Source organism: Sminthopsis crassicaudata, chromosome X (assembly GCF_048593235.1).
Source record: "Sminthopsis crassicaudata isolate SCR6 chromosome X, ASM4859323v1, whole genome shotgun sequence".
Taxonomy (NCBI): Eukaryota; Metazoa; Chordata; class Mammalia; order Dasyuromorphia; family Dasyuridae; genus Sminthopsis; species Sminthopsis crassicaudata.
This window is the reverse complement of record NC_133623.1, coordinates 11,101,783-11,125,416: the sequence shown is the minus strand read 5'-3', so window position 1 is coordinate 11,125,416 and position 23,634 is coordinate 11,101,783. Positions and strand designations below refer to the sequence as shown.

At 42.5% G+C, this 23,634-nt stretch overlaps 1 protein-coding gene across 5 annotated transcripts in view; it reads right to left on the bottom strand.

Annotated features, from left to right (window-relative positions):
- The window catches only part of SYTL4 (synaptotagmin like 4), a 48,928-nt gene that overhangs the window by 13,014 nt on the left and 12,280 nt on the right, over positions 1 to 23,634 (bottom strand). The window contains exons 3-14 of one of the 5 annotated variants that reach the window (XM_074278469.1): positions 19,113 to 19,286; positions 18,574 to 18,789; positions 18,306 to 18,415; positions 15,043 to 15,145; positions 11,540 to 11,644; positions 10,848 to 10,968; positions 8,002 to 8,092; positions 7,717 to 7,820; positions 5,137 to 5,247; positions 1,384 to 1,562; positions 1,051 to 1,153; positions 343 to 504 (exon numbers count right to left, since the gene is read on the bottom strand). In XM_074278469.1, coding sequence (XP_074134570.1) covers positions 343 to 504; positions 1,051 to 1,153; positions 1,384 to 1,562; positions 5,137 to 5,247; positions 7,717 to 7,820; positions 8,002 to 8,092; positions 10,848 to 10,968; positions 11,540 to 11,644; positions 15,043 to 15,145; positions 18,306 to 18,415; positions 18,574 to 18,789; positions 19,113 to 19,222 — 1,515 coding nt within the window. In that variant the 5' untranslated portion in view covers positions 19,223 to 19,286. Of the gene's footprint in view, positions 1 to 342; positions 505 to 1,050; positions 1,154 to 1,383; positions 1,563 to 5,136; positions 5,248 to 7,716; positions 7,821 to 8,001; positions 8,093 to 10,847; positions 10,969 to 11,539; positions 11,645 to 15,042; positions 15,146 to 18,305; positions 18,416 to 18,573; positions 18,790 to 19,112; positions 19,287 to 23,634 lie in introns of those variants that run through there. The other 4 variants (XM_074278470.1, XM_074278471.1, XM_074278472.1 and 1 more) reach the window with 4 other exon arrangements.

The window sequence follows — 23,634 nt, the reverse complement described above, 5'->3', positions numbered from 1 at the left end:
CAACAATGCAGATAAGGAGGACATGATGAACCTTTGTGCCATGAAATTAGAATACTCAGGCCTGGCCCTGAAGAAACCATGAGCAAGGGCGCCTCTCTGCACCCTGGAGTGGAGAGGTGTGTGATGGGTGGGGAGAGAAGCTGTGGGCGAAGGATGTGTCCACTCCAAATAAGGCTGCTGTAAGCCGCTGGTTTTGCATTTCTCTTGGTTCCAAGGGATGGAGGGATAGATGGCAGGTGGGAAGAGTTTATGAATATGAGATATGATATAGAAAGAAAAGGTTTCAAGAAAATTTTCATCTCAAAAAGCAAAGCTGCTATTGAGAGTGGGAAGAAGCCATACCTTTCCATGCAAGGGGAGCCACTGATCAAAAGGCTTGTCAAGTTTCCAGGAGTTCATGTTGACCTCAGCCTCTCCCAGGAAAGTGTTGCGGCCCAAGCGGCCATGGTGCCAGACAGAGAACTGTAAAATCCTCTGAGACAGTAGGGATTTGGGGATCTCATACTGTGGAAAACAGCATAGATGTCAAGGATCAAGGGAGGCAAAATATGGAGCCCTGCCCCCATAGGGCAAGGATTCTAGAACTGGTCGCCCCAGGGGAGCCTCAGTCCTGGCCAATCCAAAAAGGCAATGAATGGCCTCTCCTTTCCGCCCAGACCTGGGTTACTAATTACAAGTGCATGCCCACCATTTCAGTTCCTTTATGCCAAGGCCCACCCCTCCCCCAATCACAAAGCTACCACATCCTCAAGGGAAAATCCAGAACAGAATTGATTCTTTCTCTCTGAGTTGGGAAGCAGGCCTCTGGACCTTGAAGAGTGATGGTGAGGAGCCCATTCCCCCAAGTGACCAATCAAGTGAAAGTCACTACTTCCCAACAGCCCCAAGCATCTGGAAGGTGTTTTTTCCTCCCTCTGAGGCAAAGATCTGGGCAGGTATATGGCCTCCCTCAGTGTCCGTGTAGGCATAGGGGTGACCTATTGGCTACAAGTAAGATGCCACAGAAAAGAGCCTGACTTGCCATATAGCCCAAGGGGAGAGGGTACTCACTTGGAAAACCTCATCAAACACTGGGTTGATAGTGCCTTGTTTGACACTGGTTTTACGCTTCCCTTGTCGGGATTTATCAGGCAGGAGATAAGTCTTCACATACCTGGAGAACATTGCAAATGCCAATTGCTTCAGAGGGTCTCCTCCAAACCCCTATAACATCCTGTTCTCCACTCCGCCCCCCCAACGTACAAATGTTCCAAACATAAAATGTCCCCTTACTAGCACAGCTGACCCTTTACCCCTGAGCATTGTTGAGCTGGCCCTCCTCAGCCCTCCCTAGGCCTAGGTACCCTGTCTGCCTTCTCAGTGTCAGGTTTGGGCAGCACTCACGGGTTTGAGCGCTTCTTGATGTCATCGGCAAATGCCAGCTGGCGGCACTCCTTCACACGGACCAGCAGGGTCTGGGAGGATTGCTCATACTTCAAGGAGACGGCAATCTCCCCCGTTATCAAGATGTTACTGACTTCACCAGCCTCACTGTAGATGCTCACCATGCTGCCAAGTGTGTTCTGGAGAGAATAAAGCCCAAATATGCCATGGAGTTCCTGTCTGGGGAGCCTCAATGCCCTCCTACAGGCTCTTCTAGACCAAACCCGACAGGAACTATCCAGAGAGCTTGGCAGTCAATCTCGTCATTAGCCCTCTGAATCAAGCCCAAAGAACGGTGTGTTATGTATGCTATAGGCAGCTCTCTCTGAAATGAGTTCTTGACCTGAAGGTCACAGGAAAAAAATCATCGGAGGAGGGAAAGTTGTCAAACTTGCATGGGGGAAAAAATTACATCTTGAGTTTCACTATATTCTCCCTAAAATCAAGCATTTCTTTTGATCGCTTCAAAACATTTGAAAAAGCCAATGAGGCACTCTATAGATGACCTAGGGACTTTGTTTTTTAGAGAATCCCAGATTTTTAGAGGAAAGAGACCTCAGAGGCCATAATATCTAATTCCCTTCTTTGAAAGATGAAGAAAGTGAGGTCCACAGAGAGAAAATGGTAAAATTCCAATTTGAACCAAATAATTCTCCATGTCTGGCCATCCTGTACACCTCTTGTCCTCCTGAGAGATCCTCATAAAGTGGGGGGTTGAGGAGGGGTCCATTCAACATATGGAAGGCATCTTTTATGTAGAGACTATGGAGTACATGACATGAGCCACTATCCATGGCTTTCCTTTCCCTGGTAGGCTTTGATGCATTTCATTACTTACCTTCACTTTGACTGCAGAAGGGAGGGAGGTGGCACAGAAAGAAGGAAAGAAGTTCCAACTCCTGTTTGTGCTACATGCCAGGAACCGGACTCTCGTTCCTGAGTCACCACAGCCAAAGTGGTGGCTTCTTGCTGCTGGGCCTCTCTGTGCTTGCATGAGTTAGTCACGAGCAGACACAGCCTGCTATCTAGATTGTACATTCTCACCTCGTAGAAAGAGTTGGTCATTGCTGGCACACTCCATGTGAACTCACAGCACCCAAAGGCCAGGCCACAGGGGTCTGAACTCTGGGAGTTTCTACTATGTTTGACCTAAGTCCATCCTTTTGATTTTTTTTATGGTATTTTGTTTTTCCAAATACACACAAAGATAGTTTTTTACATTTACCCTTGTAAAACCTTGAATTCCAAATTTTTCTCCTTCTCTTTCCCTTCCCCTTTCCCCAATACAGCAAGCAACTCAAGCAACCCAATATAGGTTAAATAAATGCAATTCTTGTAAACAAATTTCCAAATTCATCATGCTAGGCAAGAAAAATCAGATCAAAAGGTAAAAAAAAAATATGAGAAAGAAAAAATAAGCAAACAAATAAGCAAAAAAGGTGGGAAAAACTATGCTTTGATCCACATTCAGTCTCCATAGTTCTCACTCCGGTTATGGATGGCACTCTCTATCACGTCTATTGGAATTGTAAGGTCATCTTTTGAACCTCAGTGTTCTTCTGGCAAAGTTCTATAACTGGGAATCGTAAAACACTACTTTCTTCAAGGACTCAAACTTGTAAGGCACACAAAAAGTAAGGGAAAGACCCACGAAAGGCAAAAAGAAAATTTAGCATATCGGGAGCAAAGAACTATATTCCCAATGCAACACGTGAGATTTGATTAAAAAGATGTATGCCCCCAAAAGGAGGCCAGCTGATCCCATGACCAAAGCACTTGCTGCCCAGGATCACAAGACTAGCAGATGATGAATTTCAACCTAACTCCAAGACCAGCATTCTATCAACTATATCTCACATTGCCTCTCAAAAGCAAATGGGCAAAAAAAAAAAAAAAAAAAAAAAATTGGAACTCAAAATCTCATAAAAGTGAAGGGTAAAAATTACCTTTACATGTAATTGGAAAAAATAAAATATATTAAGTGGAGGGGGGAGAGAAAGGCTAATAAACCTATTCAGAATTAAGAGTGACATGAAAGACTTAGGTAAATAAAATTACAAAATACTCTTTCAAGGTTGCCAAAATAAAAATGATATGACTAAACTAATAAGAAGCTTACATTATAGAACCAGATAAACAAAAGATCTAGCATCATAAGGCAAAGGAGAGAAAAAAGTAGGAATGAAGGGATGAATAAGTCTTCCAGACTTTAAAAATATATGACACAATAGTAAGTACTAAAATCATTTGGTTCTGGTTAAAAAATAGAATAGGGAAGCTGGGTGGTGCAGTGAATAGAGAGCCAAGCCTGAAGTCAGGAAGACTCAACTTCATGAATTCAAATCTGGTCTTAGACACTTCCTAGCTGTGTGACCTTGGACTTGTAACTTAACCCTGTTTGCCTCAGTTTCTTCATCTGCAAAATGAGCTGGAGAAAAGGCAAATAATATTCCAGTATCATTGCCAAGAAAATCCCAAATGGGGTCACAGAGAGTCAGATATGATTGAAAAATGGCTCATCCAAAAACCAGACAAATACATCACTGAAAGAAAGCATTTATGGAAGAGAATAGAAGGAAGTTCAGAAGGCCAGACAAACAAACAGGGCAGCTTTGGAACTAATGTGTTGAATTATGTTCTTTTTATTTTTAATCCAAATTGTATCTAATAGAAATGCTGTGCTCTCCCCTTGTTCTTCTTTATATGGAGAATTTAAAATTAAAATGAAAAATTGATTTATTATTTCTTTATGAATTATTAAATAATATAATATTAAATAAATAAATAAAATGCAATTAATATTAAATAATAATTTAATATTAACATTGAAAATTAAACTAAATTAAAATTAAATAATACAAAACATCATAAAATATAAAAATTAATATAAGATTAAAATAAATTTAAGTTAATTTAAATTTTAAAAGAGAAAGATTTGAATTTTCTGAGTTTTTATTCCTCTCATTAGAACATTAAGCTCCTTGTCTGTAGGAATTGTGTCATTTGTTTATACTTGTAGTCCCAGTGCCTAGCACAATGCTTATCTGGCACACAGTAGGCACACAGTAAGTAGGCTTGTTGATTAAGTGATTGTTGAAAACTAGAAAGTGCCTTGGCAGAAATTAGCTTTAAACCAAGTATGTAATACCAGATACCACAGTAATGGCTTCAGGGATCACATCCAATCTGTACTAGAACAGGAAACTCCCTTCACCAGACTCCTGAAAAGTAGGCATTTAGCCTTTACCTAAGGCCCTCCCAGGAGGAAAAGGCCAATCCGTGGTCTGAAGCAGATCGTGTCACTTCTGGACAGCTGTGTATCAAGCCTGACTTTGCCTCTCTGTAGCCTTCATGTTTTGTTTCTAGCTCTGTCCCTTGGGGCCAAGTAGACATGGCTAATCCCTCTTTCATGAGATAGCCTTTTAATCCTTGAGCACAGCTATCATTTCCTATCTCCTCCTGACCCAAAGCCATCTCTTCTCCAGGCAACTATCTCCAACCAATTCTCTTCCTACATGAGCCTGAGACCCTTCACCAACCTGGTCATCCTCCTTTGGAAGCTCTCTTAACTCGCCCTTCACAAAATGTGACCTCCAAGTATCAGCAAGCTTATATATCAGCCTTTTCTTCACAGAACGGGGTTGGTTCCCCGGAACTCTCCTCAGTCCTAGGAAGGAGATCTCTTCCTCCCTAAAGTGCAGTTAGAAAACCAACCTGACTCACCAAGGAAGAGCCACTACGCAGACTGTTTCTTGCTGTTTTCTGCCGATGAATCTCTACCAGGCTATCGATGTCTTCTTCCTCCTCCTCCTCCTCTTCCTCCTCCTGGAAGTATAAAGAAGCCCATCATGCTCCGGGACAATGGCAAGGTTCTGAAATATCAGGGGTCAAGTTTTTTCTCTAAAGAAACCTCAGTCATCACAGAGCTGTGACAATCACATATAGCTACTTCACCTACATCACAGGTTACCCAAAAGGTCACCTCTCCAGACTTCTGAAGGGAAGAACAGAAAGGCAATAGGCCAGATGTGTCCATGAGCTATAAATCCCTTCTTATGAAGTACACCTCTCTGCTTTCCTTGAAGATGCAGGAAACTTATTTTTAGTTTTATATTTCTATTTTTTATTTCATTTTATGTATTTTATTGTTGATAATTAACTTATATATAACCAATTATAGATATGTTATACATTTATTTTATATAAATAATTAATATAATATAGTTATATTAACTATTAATTTTTGTTATGCAAGGGTGCCATACTCCAAATGACCATGACTGTAAAAATCAAAAGGCATCAATAGAACAAGAAAATCTCTTTCCCAATTGGTGGCATTTCAAACAATCAACATGTATCTAAAGTATTAGAAACACACACACACACACACACACACACACACACACACACACACACACACACACACACTGTAATCTAGTTCACATAATCATAGACTTAAAGCTGAAATGAAATCTAGAGATCATCTAGTCCACCTTTCCTTCATTTTACAGGTGAGTAAACTGAGGCTCAGAAAGGTGAACTGTCTTATGGAAGAGATGGGGCTTGATGTAGAAACACACCCAGAAGAGGCAAAGATTACTGTTGCCTAGGAAGTTGGGAAAGGTCAGGAGCTGGAGGTGGGTGGACAGGTGGTTGTTTCCAAAGCCCCCAAAACAGGTGGTACTAAGGCAGGAGACAAGATGTTCAAATACAAAATGAGAATAATATCTGAGACGATGTATGATTCATTGTGAGATTAGTACATCTGCAGTGATAGGAATTAGGAGCTAGCTTTCCCTCCGCTGTCTCAAGCATACGCAAAGCTGTTTCACATATGCCAATTGGTAACTGGACTTAGGAGATTTGCAGGAACACAGAACTAGCTGGGTTTTGTCTTTCATCGAGGATTAATAAGTCTGGGAAATCTGAGAACTCTGAGCTCACAGAGTACTAATCGCTAAAGGTCAACTCCACATACAAAACAAAAGTCCAAATGTCACCCAGCAGGAGTAAAAAACTGGAAACCGAGTGAGTGCCCATCGATTGGGGAACGGCTGGATGCACTGTGGTACCTTAATGTAATGGAATAGCATCATGTTGTGAGATGTTATGAGAAACATGGTGGTTAAAGTCTTAAGTGGGTTGAGGAACACACATCTGGAAATGACCGAGTTGATGATCAGAGGCTGCAATAAAATTTAGGGTTGGGTTTTTGTACATCCCCGGCACCTTCCATGAGCCTTGGCACCTACTATACCAGAGGGACTTAATAAATTCTTGTTGAATTGTATCTGCGTGCCTGCCTTCCCACAGCTTATACATCAATATTTTGTCCTTGTCATTTTTGTTAATATTTTGCGTATGAGTTGAAACCTAAAAGTTCTTTTAATTTGCATTTGTATTGGTGATTTCCATCATTTCTACAAGGCTGAAGAGAGTTTGTGATTCTTCTGGAGACTGTCATCATAAGCTGACTATTATTATTATTATTGGAGAACTGCCTCAGGTCAGATATTTTCATAAACTTCCCAAATAGCTTAAACAATCACGTTTCCTACAGATGTCCCTTCCACATTGTGATTTCTCTTCATATTTTACCTGGATTGATTTTGCTCGTGCGAAAGCTTTTAAAGTTTTGTTCAACTGGGAACTTGTTGATTTTTGTCATGACCAAATGTCATTTTGTTGACAATCCTCTCCCTGGCCATGAGACTTCCTCTCATCTCCCCAGTTTTTTCAGATGTACTCTACCCCATCACATTCACATATGCTTATATGATTGATGTTTACTGCGCTGTACAAAGTGAGACTCTGGAATAAACGCAATTTCTGCTAAATGTTTTCCTAGTTTCTCCAACAATTAATTAAAATCTTCTTGGGTTTGTTGAATACTGACTGGGCCACTATGTTCTATGGTGTCCAGGCCTGTTTTCCATGAACTAATTCAATTTTTTAAACAGTACCAAAGAGTTCAAATGATGAGTATTTTTAATACATGGGCAGCTAAGGAGAGTCAGAGTTCACAGAGTACTGGGCCTGGAGTCAGGAGGACTCAGCTTTGTGAGTTCAAATCTGGCCTCAGACACTTCCCAGGCAAGTCCCTTCACCCTGTTTGCGTCAGTTTCCTGATTTGTAAAATAGCTGGGGAAAGAAATGGCCAACCGCTCCAATATCTCTACCAAAAAAACCCCAAATGGAGTCACAGAGAGTCGAAGATGCCTAAAATGACTGAACAGCAACAACAAGAAGAAAAACATCACATGGTTGTCAGACCTAGTGCAGAAGGGCTCTTACCATATCTGCAATGAGGCCTGGGACGGACCTGCTTCTATCTCCCAAGGAGCCATTACCAGGGCTTAATTCTCCTGGGCGAAGATCCATGACAGACTTAGTATACTCTGAAGAAGAGATCAAAAATCCATATTTTTAAAAAGCCCTACTGTGCTCCAGGCTGCTCAGACCCATCCCATTCCCAACCCTTGGCAGGGAAGAAGAAGAGAAGGAGGAAGAGGAGGAGGAAGAGATAAAGAAGGAGAAGGAGGAAGAAAAGAAGGAAGAGGAGAAGGAGGAAGAGACTACCTGAAGGCCTCAGGGCTCTCCTGGGATTCTTCTTGAATATCATTTCAGTCTCATCTGCAAACCCCAAAGTCTGCCCGGAAGGCTGGGCTTCCTAAGGAAGGGAGTAGGCACCAAGTTTATGGAAGAAGGGACACAGCTACATGGCCAATATGGAAACATGTTTTACACAGCTTCACATGTATAATCAAAAGTATACTGTTCAATTTCTCAAGGGGGAGGGGAGGGTGGGAAGGAAGAAGAGAATTTGGAACTCAAATTTTTTAAAAATTAATGTAAAAAATCTTTTAAATCTAATTGTAAATATGAACAAATATAAATGTAATATATGTGTACACACACACACACACACACACACACACACACACACACACACACACACATATATATATATATATATATATTAAAGGGAGATTGAAGCTTAGGAGGGAGGAGAAATGTATAAAGTCAGTATATGAACCTCCATTTGAATGAACTCTCTTTGTTGGCTCACCCCCATGATATAGACACAAATTCTATACGTTTATTCAAATTGATTCAAACCCTTCTTTTTTTTAACAGTTATTTAATTTTATTCTGTGTTTAAAATTCTTTTTTTTTGTTTTTCCTGTATATTTATTCTGAAATAAGGCAAATATATTTCATGCTTTCTATACTAGTTCCATATCAACACTCAATTTTGAAAGGTAACAAAGTAGTAAACCAAAGTACATACATTAACATGCTGAACTTATGTACGGTTTAAAGTTATGCTCAAAACAAGTTGTTCTAAATGAGGTTTTTAAAAGGAAAAGTTCCCTAAAGAATAAATGTGATTAAAGAATCAAGTGACACTAGACTTAGGTTATCACTTGTGGTAGCTCTAAGTTTTTATTTTAGTAAACTATGGTAGCCATTTTACTGGGTTTTGTTTTCAAGGTTAGATCACATTTGACCTCAGAACCTGATTGTAGAATCTCTAGCAACTTTTGGCTTTGATATATTATATATATTATATATATGTTAAGGGAAGACTAAGCTCTACACAGTTTTATGGGTGAAATTTATATTAACAACTTTTCTCGAGGGATTATTTGTTCTAAATAGAATGTTGCTGAACAGAAATCCCAAATTTTTGTTAATGCGTATTTGGGATCCCTAAATGTGATGACTGAGGATGGGACAATGATTTTTTTTTCAGGATGTCAGATTTCTCTCAAGGCAGTTAGAAAACAGTCTCTAAAGTTAGTTCATTTCCAAATACACTAAAAACCCTACTTCAACTACTGGGCTGAAACATGAAACCAATCTGTGTCAAATAAGTATCAAATGAGTATCACAACAAGAAGCCATCAAAATCATTGGACCAGAATATATCTGAGACCATTAGGAAGACCTACAAAAAGTATATTTCTTCCTGGACTCTCATAAAATAGTGCCTGTGGATTAATTTTTTTTTCCTACCTAACATACAAATCCAATGTATTTATTAAATAATGTCTTAAATGCACAGTGAGTTAGGCACTTTAGGGGATAGCAAATTGAGAAGCACACTCTCAAAATCAAAGGTTTCTGATGAGTAATTTATTTTCCTTTATTTCAAGATTTGTTTATGTAGTTTAGTCTTTTTGTCCTTTTCTTTTTTTAGCTTTTTTATTTTCAAAATATATGCACAGTTTTCAAAAAAAGTCCTTTCAAAAACTTGTATTCCAAATCTTTCTCCCTCCCTTCCCCCCACTCCCTTGACTAGACAGCAAGTAATCCAAAATATGTTAAGCATGTGTAATTCTTCTATACATGTCTCCACATTTATCATGCAGCACAAGGAAAATCAGATCAAAAAGGGAAAAAAGGAAGTAAACAACAACAAAAAGTAAAAATGCTATGTTGTGATCCCCACTCAGTCCTCACAGTCCTCTCTCTGGATAGATGGCTCTCTCCATCACAAGACCATTGAAACCGGCCTGAGTCACCTCACTACTGAAAAGAGCCACGTCCATCAATATTGAAATCTTATTGTTGTGTACAATGTTCTCTGATTCAAACCCTTCTTAAGAGAAATAGTTATGCCTTCTCAAAGGGGAGGTGTGGGTGGGAAAAGAAGAAGGGAGAGAATTTGGAACTCCAAGTTTTAAAAATAAATTTTATTTATTTTAAAATTTTTATTTTCCACAGCTACACATAGAAACAACTTTTTTTCTGGTTATATATGTATATTTTTTAAAACAAATTTTTAAAAATTGTTTTTCCATGTAACTGGGGAAAAATAAGATACTAAACAAATTTAAATTTTTAAAATACAGCCCTTTCGAAGTAAAGATCATGGATTCATGTGCAGCAAGATAATTGTATAAATAAATATGCATAAATTGGATTTATTTTATATTTTTATTACACATTATGTTTCTACCATGTTTAACATATATTGGACTACTTGCCATCTAGGAGAGGGGGTAGAGGAAAGGGGGAGGAAATTGGAACCCAAGGTTTTGCAAGGGTCAGTGGTGGAGAAATTATTCTTGCATATGTTTTGAAAATAAAAAACTTCAATTAAAAAATAATAAAATGTAAATACCTTGGGAAAAAATTGAAGATCAACAAGATAGATGCATCATAATTTTCACCAAAATGCTTTGGACTGAATCATGAACTAAAGTGTGAACTTATTCCCAGAAACACATATGTGTGCACACATACATATATATATAGAACTTTCAACTAAAATTTTAAACCTGTGTGTTTTCTAGACTCACTGGACCAGACTATCAACTGGATTTCCCACAAGGGCATGAACCAAACTCTATTCAGTCAAATCCCTCACTGGAACTGTGTGGGCCACCCCAGTTTGTCTGAATCAAATCCCAACTTACATCATCCACTTCGGCCTTGCCAGCTTCGGCCTTACCGGCGACGGCCACAGAAGTGCTGCACTCTGAGCCCTCCGAGCTCTTCTTGCTTTCTTGCAAGGTTCCAAGTTTCTCCAGAGGGTTTCTCCAGGAGACAGACAGACAGGTACACATGTTAGAAGCAGAACCTGGCCAACCCCAATAGGAAACACACTGCTGGAAAATCTAAAGTCGCTGGCCTTGAGTCATAGTTAGCAAACCCAGACCCTGGGCTTTATGTGAGCTCTATTTGAGGTAAGGGAATGCAGAAGGTTAATTTTTAAATAAGCTGCAGCCTCTAGTATGCAAACACCCAGAAGTAAGCATCCTTGCTGAGGGGTGGCTGGGCAGCACACTCCTTAAACAGTCCAGCCTGAGAAAGCTAATACACTCCAGCTGCCCTGGGCTCCAGGACCACTTACTGAAAAGAAGTGATATTAGAAGGGTCAAAGCAAATGATCCAATAGTCAGAGATTTCAGGACAGTTCTAGTAAGTGAAGCTGGCACCCCACAGGAAGAAGAAGCCTGCATCCTAGCACTGATATAGAGAGGAAACTTGCTGAGAATTCAGAGCAGGGGGATGGGGTGCACGTGTGTGAGTGTGTGTGTGTACATACACACATGTGGGTATGCACATGTGCATACGTGCATGCTCAGGAGGGAGGCAGCGCTCTCACCTCCAAGTGTCGCCTACGGCATCTACTTGGCTATTGTCCGTGCTCGTGCTCTCGGGCTCCAGAGAATCCTTTCCATCTCTGGGCTCTGAAGCAGCAAATGACAAACTACAGGGGGAAAAACCCAAAACAAATGAGTGCTCGGTGGGACTCCGGCCACCCCAGGTGAAGTCTCCTCTTCCATGACGAAGACTGGCACAGGTTCACTGGCCGACAAGCCGAGTCGCTTAGCATCTCTCTTGAATCCTTCCCTATGCTCCTTTGGGCTCCTGATCTCGGGATGAAGCGACAGGTGATAGAAAAGAAACTTTCTAGTCATTCTTCTATTATCTCAGAATCCCTCATGGGAAGAAGAGATTTCATAGCTATCATTCAACAAGGATTTTTTAATGGCATGTTTCAGGTATGGGGAAATTCTCCATTCACAGATAAGGTGTGACTAAAATCCCAGGCACCAGGGACAGCAGTAGCGAGCGGGAGACAGTGATCTGCTTTGCAGCCAACAAAGGACAAAGTCCTTCATCTTGGGTCTAGTGTAGTCCCCCCAAACTTCCCCTCTCCCATAAAAAGAAAAATGTCCAACTATCTGCATGGTGCAGTAGAAACAGGACCAAACTAAGAATACGGAGACCTGTGCACTGGAGGCAACTTGACCCTGAGCTAGTTGGATAAGCTTGATGAGGCCTGAAGCCTGTTCTGCACAATTAGGGAGTCAGCCCTGTTGTTCGATCATGGCCAGCTCTTCATGATCCCATGGACCATACCACAGCAATACTGTCCAAGAAGTTTTTTCTTGGCAAAGGTACTGAAGCAATTTGCCATTTCTTTCTCTGATGAATTAATATAAGTAGTTTAAGTGACTTGGCCAGAGTCACCCAGCTAGTAAGTGTCTAAGGCCGGGCCTGAATTTGGGTCTTCCTGACTTCAGGCTCAGCGTTCTATCCACTGAGTCCTCAGCTGCCCATAATTGCTCCTAGATCAAAGTTTCTTCTTGGCTAATTAACATTCTGTGATTCTATAAGTCTATGGATTCTCAGAGAAGTAGTATAGACTTGCAATCACATGGACCTGGGTTCCAATTGTGGCTCTGCTGCTTAGTCCCGAGGGGCCCTAATTAAGCTGCTACCTTTCTGGGGCCACACTCCAGACTGGAGTAAATGAAGAAAGGGTTCAATGACTTCCTAGTTCCTTAACAGCTGTAAGTCCATGATCTGCTTTTGTTTCCAAGCTAAAGAGAAAAGGGCCATTTGTGTGTGCTTGAAGACTTTCCAGAACATTACTGGAACTACTCAGAACAGCTCATGTCAGACGTGTTCATTAGGCCTCTGGTTCTCAGGTCACCCAAAGCCAGAGAAAAGCTGAGAGAAACCCTTCACCTCCCCCCTTATCCCTCTCAGCATGCCAGAAAAGGGCATGAGGGGAAAGATAAATGAGAGAGGGCCGCAAGGAACATGGCACGCTAGCCATAAAGGAACCAGACATCACCGGGCTCTCAAAGCTAGGCCTGGAGGGAGCATCAGAAATTGTGTAGGCCAGGGCTTCCTAACCTGGGGGTCTCTATAGTTTGGGGTTTTATATTTTGATCACTTTATTTTAATACAACTGGTTTCCTTTCTAATTCAGTATATTTTTAATTTTTGCATTTAAAAATAGGATTCTGCAAAGGGGTCCCTTAGCTTCTCCTGATCTATCCTCTCTCCTTCAAATGATAGTTGAGGGCCAAGCTTGGCCAAAGCTATCAGAGCTAAGCATCCTGCAGAAGGCCTCATCCATTCTCCTCCTATGTTTTGTGGGAGCAGACAAAAATCCCACTTCTACCCATTCCCACTACTACACACACACACACACACATACACACAACACACACCCTCTTTTAGAAATATTAAGAAACCTTTTGGAGATTATTCTAGTCTGCAGCCTTTGAACTAATCTGAAAGAGAAACCTTATTAGTATTTCTTTGTCCCTACAAGTCCCTCTCTCCAAGGGTTCTTTCTCAGACACCTAGGGGACAGCAGTCCATGGAAGCCTATAGATCCTTGCCCAGAGAGGTGGTTTTAAATGCATAAAATACAAATATAAGATTATGGTGGAAACCAACTATTTTGCAATAGAGTTATCAAAATATTTTAAAACTAAGTTCATAGACCCGACCCCAAGACAAGAACCTCTGCTCAGTGAATAGCAGCCTCTTTCCCAGGACCCAGAGAGTTAGAACAAAGCTCATTCAAGAGGAGTCCCCCTCTCTTTCCCCACTTCCTGGGGGTATTAAGATATCGATCAGAGGGAGGAGGTCCCATTGATTGCTTCAGGTTGCCAGAGCCCTCGATGGGAGTGATTGCAGAGGAGATGAAAGGGAAATGATTATCCAAGAGTATACCCAACAGATTAAATGGTTTCAGATATTGTCTGATGAAGCAAGATGGTGACTGTTATATTCTCCACCTGACTGTATAACTATGTTTTACCACAGTATATCACCATGGTATCCTTGTGCAAGATTCCTATAAATGGGGCTTCCAAAATATTTTGTGGGGGACACATGCTAAGGGTATGAGGATTTCTTTCTCAAGGAGCACGATGGCTGGCTTTGGAATAATAAGTCATAAACAACTGGCTCTGGGAGGCTTGGACCTACAACACTGAACACAGAATCAATACGTTTTCTTTTCTTGAGGTCATTTCCTCTCCCTCTGGCTTCCCGCTCTCTGGAGATCAGCAGGGCAGAGGAAGTTAAAGTCCTGCCCAGGAAAACAACATGACACGGTGGGCAGGGCACTGGACCTGGAGGTAGGAAGACCCAAGTTCTAATCCCATCTCAGTCACTTACTAGCTATATGACACTTCTGGACCTCAGTTTCCTTCTCTGTAAAATGAGCGGGTTGACCTTGATGGCAATTTCTGTCACTAAAACGGTTGGACTTGAAGGCTTCTCAGAGCTTCTTCAGTTTCTGAAACTATGAGCCCATGAAATTACAAACAGCCATGCCAATCAGCCGGAGCACAGTGTGGAGCTTGGAGCACAGGCCTGGCAGGCTCAGGCAACAAGTTGGGCACAGAGCTCAGGGCCTGCAGTAGTATCTTGGGCGGGCTCAGGCAATGAGTCAATAAGACTGGGCACAGAGCTGAGAGCCTGCAGTGGCATCTTGGGCTATTTTCTCTATAGAATTCTTTTGTGAGGGAGTGAGATCACTTCTTCTGGATGGTGCTTTCATTACTTGACTGGCCATGTTTCTTATTGATGTGAGTGATGGGGGGGGAAAAGGGGGGAAAGAAGGATAAGACACAAACTCACCAATCATCAACCATTTGGCCCAAACCAATGAATCAAGAGCCCCATTTCTCTTTAGTTAGCCTTGAAACCCTAGCCAAAGAACCCAATTTCTCTCATTTTTGTGGACTAATGTCACAAGGTCACATGTGTCTATTTCATGAGGCCACTGAGAGGTTCAAGTGATAAAAGAACCTGTCCTCAAAAGCCAAAAGCTGGAAATGATCTGAGTATTACCTGAACTCCTTTAGTGGCTCCTGGGTGCTCTTCATTCCAGTCCGGGCCTCACTTAGGTGGGACTGCTGGAGAAGAGACTGTCCTACAGTGTCCCTTTTACTAGCTTCAAGGGTCATTCCCAAAGGGGAAGGGCCAAAAGGGAGAAGAGAAGAAGAATTAATTGGAAGAAGTACAAGGCAACATGGTACAGTGGAATGGAACAAACACTAATTCCGAGGCAGAGAGAATCATGAGTCAAATCTTGGCCCCATCATTTACTAAAAAAGTAGATTTGGGAAAGTCAACCTCCCTGGGCCTCAGTTTACCCCTCTAGAATTTGATGACGTTTCAAGTCCTTTCTAGTTCTAAATGTAGGATACATGCAGATGGTACCAGTCCATTTCAACCAACCTTCTTGTTCTTATGACGTCTCCCTGGAGACTACCTTTTACAGTCATAGCAATTAGTCCTGTATCCCCAGTACTTAGCACAAGGCCTGACACATAGTAGGTTCTCAGGCAGTCAATAAATATGTACTGGGTGCCCATGTGCTAGATGCTGTGTTAAATTCTGGAGACATTAAAAAAATGCAAAAGCCGGTCTCGGCTCTAAGGAACTCATAGTCTGATGGGTGAGGAAACAAGATATAAGCAGAGAGAAATGGAAATAATCAATAGATGGAAGACAGTAGGCTATTGGGAAGGGCTTCTTATAGAAGTTGGGAGGTTAATAAATACTTGAAGGAAGCCAGAAGGCAGATATGAAAGGAGAAAACATTTCAGTTATGGGGGATGGCCACTGAAAAGGCACAGGGTCAGGGGTCAAAGTGTCTTGTTCAAGGAGACTGTGTTACTGGAATGAAGAGTACATGGGGGGGTAGGGAAAGGGTAGAATGTAAGATGTAAAAAGAATGGAAAGGTGTGAGGCTGGGCCCTGCCAAATGGAGCATTTCATATTTGATCCTAGAGGCGATAGGAAGCCATTAGGGTTTATCAAGCAGGAGGGTGATATGATCACAATTGCATTTGAAGAAAATCACTTTGATAGCTGAGTGGAGGATGGCCTGGCACGGAAAGAGACTTGAGGCAGAAGGACCCATTAGCAGTCCACTGCAGTAGTTTGGGCATGAAATGATGAGAATTTGCAGCAGGTCGATGGTAATGTTAGAGGAAGCAAGACGGTACACGTGAGAGAGATCGTAAAGGTAAAATTGATAATTAGTCAATAAATGTATATTAAGTTCCTACTATGTGCTAGGCTCTATGCTAAGCGATATAAAAAAAAAGAGGCAAAAGACAGTACAACAAGCCAATGACAGATCGGATATAAGTGGTAAGAGGAAGTGAGGTAATGAGGATGATGACTGGGTCATGAGCCCGAGTGATTGGGATGATGATGACGCCCTCGCCAGTTTAGGAAAAGGGATGATGGGAGGTGGAGGGGAGACAATGAAGAGTTCAGTTTGGGACATGGGAAATTTAAGATGTCTACAGGACATGTATTTTGAGATATTCAATAGATAGTTGAAGATGCCAATCTGGACATCAACAGAGAAGTTAGGGCTGGACAAGTAGGTTTGAGAATCATCAGCATAGAGACAGTCATTAAATCCATGGCAGCTGATGAAATCATCAAGTGAAATACTATGGAGGAAGAAGAGAAGAGAGACTGGAACAGAGCCATGTGGGACAGTCACGGTTAAAAGGGTGACTAGGACAAAGATCCAGAAAAGGAGATGGAGAAAGAGCAGTTAAATAAGATTGGAAGAGAAGCAGATGGTAGTATCATGAAAATCTAGAGCGAAGAGAGTATTAAGAAGAAGAGGGTGATCAGCAGTGTCAAAGGCTGCAGAGGGGCCCAGAAGGATGAAGACTGAAAGAAGGTCATTGGATTTGGCCATTAAAAGACTAATGATATAGTGCAGCTAGGTGGCGCAGTGGATAGAGTACCAGCCCTGAAGTCAGGAGGACCCGAGTTCAAATCTGACATCAGACACTTAACATTTCCTAGCTGTGTGACCCTGGGAAAGTCACTTTACTTCAATTGCCTCAGCAAAAAAAAAAAAAAAAAAAAAGCAAAAAAAACTTTGGAAAGAGTGGTTTAAGTTGAACAATGAGATCAGAGACCAGAGGAGAGTGACATAAAAGGTAGTAGAGTAGCAGTGGTAGACAGGCTTCTCATGGAGTTTAGCCACAAAAGGAAGGAAAGATATAAGATGATAGCCAGCAGGGATGGATGGGTCAAATGTATTTTTAAGGTGAAAGAGGTATGGGTATGCTTGTAAGCCATAGGGGAGTAGCCAGTACACAAGGTAAGATTCAAGATAAGTGAGAGAGTAGGGACAGAAAAGATTCAGTCTCGTGGAGAAGATGGGATGGAATGAGTCTACAGATACAGACCAGGTCTGCTTTAGCAAGGAGAAAGACCCACAGAGGTGAGGGAGGACACAGTGGTAGAGGACAACTGAATGATATGGGATGAGAAGGAGGGGAGAAGAGGGACTCAATGCTTTCACGAAAATAAGAGGCAAGATTCTTAGCTGAGAGGGGAGAGGGAGGAGGAGTCACGGGAAGTTTGAGGAAGAATGGAAAAATTTGAAAGAGCTGCTGTGGTGAGTGGCGTAGTTAAAGAGGTATCAAAAGACTTCATTGCAGCAGGGAAGCCCAGTTGAGAATGTGCAACATCAATTCATAGAGGTCTCAGTTGGTGTTATTTTGTGATTTTTTTTCAATCTTCTTTCAAGCAGCAATGGAGTGATGCAAGGCAGAGGCTTGGCAGGGCAAGAGTAGAGATACTCTAAGAAGGCAAGAAGCTCAAGAGAAGAGAGAAATGTAGAGTAGAACTGGCTCACTTGAACGTCAAGATAGGAAAAGGAAGAGAGTATAGTTCGTGTCGGGGTGATTGCCTGGGAAGGTCCTGAGAAGCTGAGGGACTGAAGGTCATCCTGTGGATGAAAAACAGGGCAGAGACTGGGATCAGATAAGGGGATTTCAGAGCTCTTCAACATGGAGGTGATACATTGGTGGGCTGTGGCAAGATCAAGGGTATGATTGTGTAGGTCATGGGAAATCATGAAGTTGAGGAACTGTGAGGTTTTGAGGCGTCTGTATATCAACGTATCTGTTGAAGTCCCTGGTATAAGTGCTCAAGAAATATCTGCTGAATGAATGAATGGTTGGTGGTAGAACAGATCCCCTATTTCCTATGGCGGGCAAGAACCCAAGTGGTCCTGGATACGCCAGGACGGGGTTGCCCCGGATACGTTCTCTCTAGAAATGCAGTACCTGTTGGCTTCTTACGCAGTGACATTCTCACTAAGTCACTGGCCAGATGGTTAGCAAAACGATTCACTTTCTGGTCGTAAAACCAGTCACCAGTTGTCTTCTTCAGCTCTCTAGGATGGAAGCAGAGGAAGCAACATTTGGCTAAAGGAAGTTTTTTGTTTTTGTTTTTGTTTTTTCAGGCAGGAGTGCAGGCTGACACTTTTGCCACATGCAAGGCCTCACTTCCCTCTCTGCTCACTCCTCCCCCTGGTTCCGGAACAACACTCACGCTTCCTTGACGCACACCTTGCACCTCCAGGTGTCATGGGCGCCAGGGGTGCGGCAGTCCCGACACACCAGGTGATTACAGCCTCGGCAAGTGTTGCTCTTGGGGTATACTCTCCCCAGGCTCTGCTGGCACCGGGCACAAGTCCGCTCACCATACCGCTGGCTGCCCCGCTTGGCCCCTTTCCTCCGGATCTCCAGCAGCTCATTCTTTAGTCTCCTGCTCAGACCAGAGAGAGTCGTTCACCTGGAGTCAGGGTCTCAGTGGGTTGAGCAGGATTTTTGGCTGGTGCTGATTTTTGTTTTTTCAGGGTAGTGAGGTGAAAAGAGAGTGAGGCCGTTGGCTTTTTACAAAGTTCACCACGACACAGAGCCAACGTGAAGGCCTGAGGACGTCACGTGGCAAACATGCAGGAGGCACACAGCGCACGTGCAGCCAGGACAAGATCTCTCTAAATTCTCAAGCAAGAAACACAAGCAAAAACGCCAAACCTTGCCAGGCCAGGCCCGAGGACACCCCGAGGCCTCTCCCGATACGCTCACCTGATCCGCTTCTCTTCGGCTTTTCGGAGCTCCTCGTCTCGCTGGAGAACTTTCAAGATCAAGTCCCTCTCTGTCTCAGAGAGAAAGGAGAGATCAACCGCCTCCGACATGACTCAACTTCAATTTATCCTCAGCTCTTTTTTGCTTAAAAAGTGTCCAAACAAGCAGAGCTGCCTGAAGGAGGACAAGGACTCATATCAAAGATCAGGCCCACAATACCAGACCCTTTCACCAGGTTGCTTTCCCCAGTCGAGTGGATGACTCCCTAAGGAGGCCAGGGAGGCCAGTTCCCTCCTTGACAGAGAGATGCCCTTTCTGCTCACAGCTCAAACCATTACCTTCTGAACTCTGTCCTGAGAGCCTCAAGAGGAGTCGTTCTAAGACTACTCCACTACCCAGCTTATGATTCAAGTGACAGCAACAAGCCCAAAGCTCTCCTAGAGTCATCCCTACTAGAGATTTGAGCGATCTGCCTCTTAGTATCTTTAGAGAAAACGGGGGCTAGTTGGACCACTCCAAACAAAAAAGGCCTCACACGCAGCCAACATTCTAACATTTCAAGATTGTTTGCTCGGCTCCTAGCTATAGATTCAAACCACTAAGTCATATGACTTGTCCTTGATCCCTACTATGCCTTGTCCCTTAACAGGACTGGGTTCATAAGACTACCATTTTGGAAGAGTTGATTTCATCTAAAAAGGCCCTAGATCTACAACACACATAACTGGTGAGTCAACCGGTGAGCCAAAGATTCAGCTTGTGGCTGGGTTGGCCAATGGGCTAGGCTTTTCCCAGGCACAAACAATAATCAAAGAACATTCGACGATAAATTTTATTCACTGAGTCTTCCTCTACCAGAGATAAAATGCTATTAAACTAGCGATCAATAGACCTTAACTAATCAGCAAAGACTAATACGTACCTAAATATATATCTAAAGAACACAAATAAATACATGCTACTTCTCAGGCTTCAAAGACTCCATTCTTCCTCGATCTCCTTTATTGGGTGATTCTCCTCTAATCCACTAAGTGCCAGAATTTCTCAAGTCTTTCTCTTTTCTGTTCTTTTTTCTACATCCCCTCTTTTCTCTCCCTTGCTGATTTCAGCACTCAAACATTTATATTCAGGTCCAATTTCTCTCCCAAACTCCAGTCCCACATCACCAAATGTTTGTCAGACATCTTCATGGATTGTCTCAGAGGCATCTCAAAAACAGAAGACATCCAAAATGGAATTTGTCTTATTCCTCCATAGCACCATCACTACTACCCCAAATCACGACTCACTTTATAGCCTCAAAATCACCCTTGACTCTTCTCTCTCCCTCAATGCCCAGATCCAATCAGTTATCCATTCTATGTACACATTTCCAATCTGGTTTCTCCCTCTTGCTCTGCTGGATCTTTACTAATGTTACACTTACTAATCATGAGTGCCCCCCAGCACTCTGACCTATTCTATTATCAACTCTATGCAGATGGTTCCCAGATTTATAAATCCACCCTTAGTCTCTCTCCTGAATTCCAAATTCACAACACCAAAGGCTTTTGGACACCTTCACACCTTCTAACCACCCAGTCTACCCACACTCACAGTTCAGCCCTCACCCCTTCTCCGCTACCCTGTTGTGATATCAGCCTTCTAATTGGTCTCTGGGCCTCCAATCTCTCCTCTTCCCAATTCAGCCTCCATATAGCCACCAACTCGCCAATCCTAAAACGCAGACCTGACAATGTCACTCTAAGGGAAAAGACAGCAGAGTCCTAAGGCCAGTTCCGAAAGCCCTCCATGACATGGCTCCCAGCTATCTTTCCAGTTGGATTTTCTGCTTCTGGAACTCTCAGTTCCAGTCACATTGGCTTATTTACTGTTCCTGGTCCATAACAGTCCATACTCCACCTCCATGTCTTCGCTCCCACAGTCTCCCAGATCTGAAATTTGTCCCCTCTTACTTCCAGCTCATAGTGTCCCCTCCCTTCTTCCCAAAGCCAGCTCAGGTACTGCCTCCTACACAAGTATTAGGCACCGAGGTGGGTAATGAATGTTATGTATGAGAAACAGCATGTAATCCGTTTGTCTGGAACACAGAGCGAATTAGGAGGAATAATGTGAAATTTGTCTAGAAAAATAGGTGAGAACCAGACTGGAAAGGCTTTTTAAATGTCACATATTGGGATTACAATAGGAGAATACCAAAGATTTTTGAGCAAGGGAGTGACACGGTCAGATATGTGGTTCTATTTGGCCGGGCCCAGCGGCACCCTCCTCCAAATCCTGCTACGGGGAAACTGAGGCCAGTACATCACTTGAGCTTGGCAGTTTTAAGCTGTGGTCAGGCTAAAGGTGATCCGACATCTTCACTGAGTCTAACATCGATAGGTAAGTCCCTGGCAGCAGAAAGTTACCAGTCGACTTAAGGAAAGCCAAACCAGCCCAGGTTGGAATTAGAGCAGATTAAAGCTTCCATGCTGATCAGCAATGCGATGGGACCCAGAAACGGCCCTTGCACATCCAGCCTGGCCAAGATAGAGACCATTGCTCTCCTCCCTTCATCAGTTTAGTTCGGAGTCTGCCTTGGATCTTTTCTAGCTCCAATAGAGCTTTTGGAGGCACAATAGCTCGAACTACACAATGTATCCCCACCCACTATGCCTTTGTACCAGGGTGTGATGGCAGTCCCCATTTGGTTTCTAATGCCTTTTCCACAGAATGGAAACTTCTGGTGGGCAGTAATGATTTTTCCTTTTTGTTTTTGTAGCCCTAATACCTAGAGCTGTTCCTGACACATAGTAGGTACTTCATAAATACCTGTTAGATTGGATCTCTTTCTCTACCTCTGTTCCAGTATTTGGGGGGGGGGGTGAGATATAGGAAGGGCTCTTAGTTAATGGGAGTACAGCCCACTGATACCTTCAGGAAAAGAGACTTCCAAGCCCCTGGCATCAGTCAGAACTCTTGGCTAGAAGTCCAACATTTTGTATATAGAGTTGGGATTCTTTTTTTTTTTTTTTTTTTTTTTTTTTGCTCTCAACCCTACCTCACGTCACTGTTGGCCCATCCACATTGCCTAGAGCTTTGGCATTTTGTTACACCCGAGTTCTCGGAAAAATCTGAGTGAGGTCAGTGACTATGTCCAAGTGGGTGACACAGACCACTACCTTGGAGGGGGGACTTGGGGGAAGGCTAGCCCTAGGCAGCTTACTTATTTCCTCTTAGGCATTAGGCCACATTCAAGGAAACCAGCTGTTGAAAAAGCTAATCAGGTACTGTTCCATGTCAAAGAGAGAAAAGGATCTTTAGAGAGGCATTCTGAGAATAAATACGGGTTACAGACAACGGGGACAGCCCAACATGGAGGCAAAGCCCAGACACCCATCTCCCCACTGTCACTTGCTAACCCTAGCAAATCAAACCAGAGAACGAAAGCAAAGGCATCCACATCAGCAGAGAGGAGCCGAAACCCTTCCCTGTTTGCAGATAGGCCGGTGATCATTTGCTCGGAAAATCCTAGGCACTCAACAAAGAAACTGATGAAGGCAAGAGCTTCATCTGAGTATCAGAATGCAAAATAAATCCACCCAAAAAACTCAGCATTTGCACAGAGCCATGACAAGAATCAGGAAGAAATGACTTTAGAAAGAAATCCAATTCAGAATAGCTCTAAACCAAATGAAATATCTGAGAGTCAGCCTACCAGGCAACACTTAAGATTTGAGGAAATGCAATTACCAAACACTCCATACACATCCAAGGGAAGCCTAGGAAGAACTGGAAGGCTGCACTCACAGCTCTGGGTTGGGCCACTCCCAAACAATAAAACGAACAAGACAATCTAAATTAATTTATAGACTTAGTGCAATGCCAATCAAATGACCAAGTGATTACTTTATTGAACTAGGAAAACTAATAAGAAAATCCATCTGAAAGAACCAAGGGTCCAGAATCTCAAGGAAAATCAGGACAAACAGAGGACAAATAATGGGTTTGGTCCTCAGACTTTGTTATAAAGTAGAAAGCATATAAACGATTTGCTACTGGGGCAAAAATAGAAATGTTGGTGAGTGGAACTATCCACATAAGCAGGAATGAGAAACAATTGCGCTCAGTTCATCTGAACTCAGCGTCTGATTAATCCGAGAACAATAACCACTGGGGTGAAGGACACAATATGCAACAAGAACTAATGGGAAAATTGGAAAGTGATTTGACAGAAAATCATGACCATGTAACTGAAACAGAAAAAAGTGACAGTAAAAAATGAGAGCCGAATGGAAGGAGGTACTTCTCACAATGGTGTCAGGGAATGGGAGAAGCAACCTTTGTCTGGGTCCCCCTCAGACAGGGTCGGAGGAGATCAGAAAAAGAGAAAATAGACAATTTTAACTATATGAAGTTTAGTGTTTTTTTCAGGAATGAAATCAATATGATTAAGATAAGAGGGCAAACTGTCGATTTAGAAAAATATCTCTTGACAAAAGTCAGACATAGGAGCTCTAAAGCATATTTACAGAAACATGTG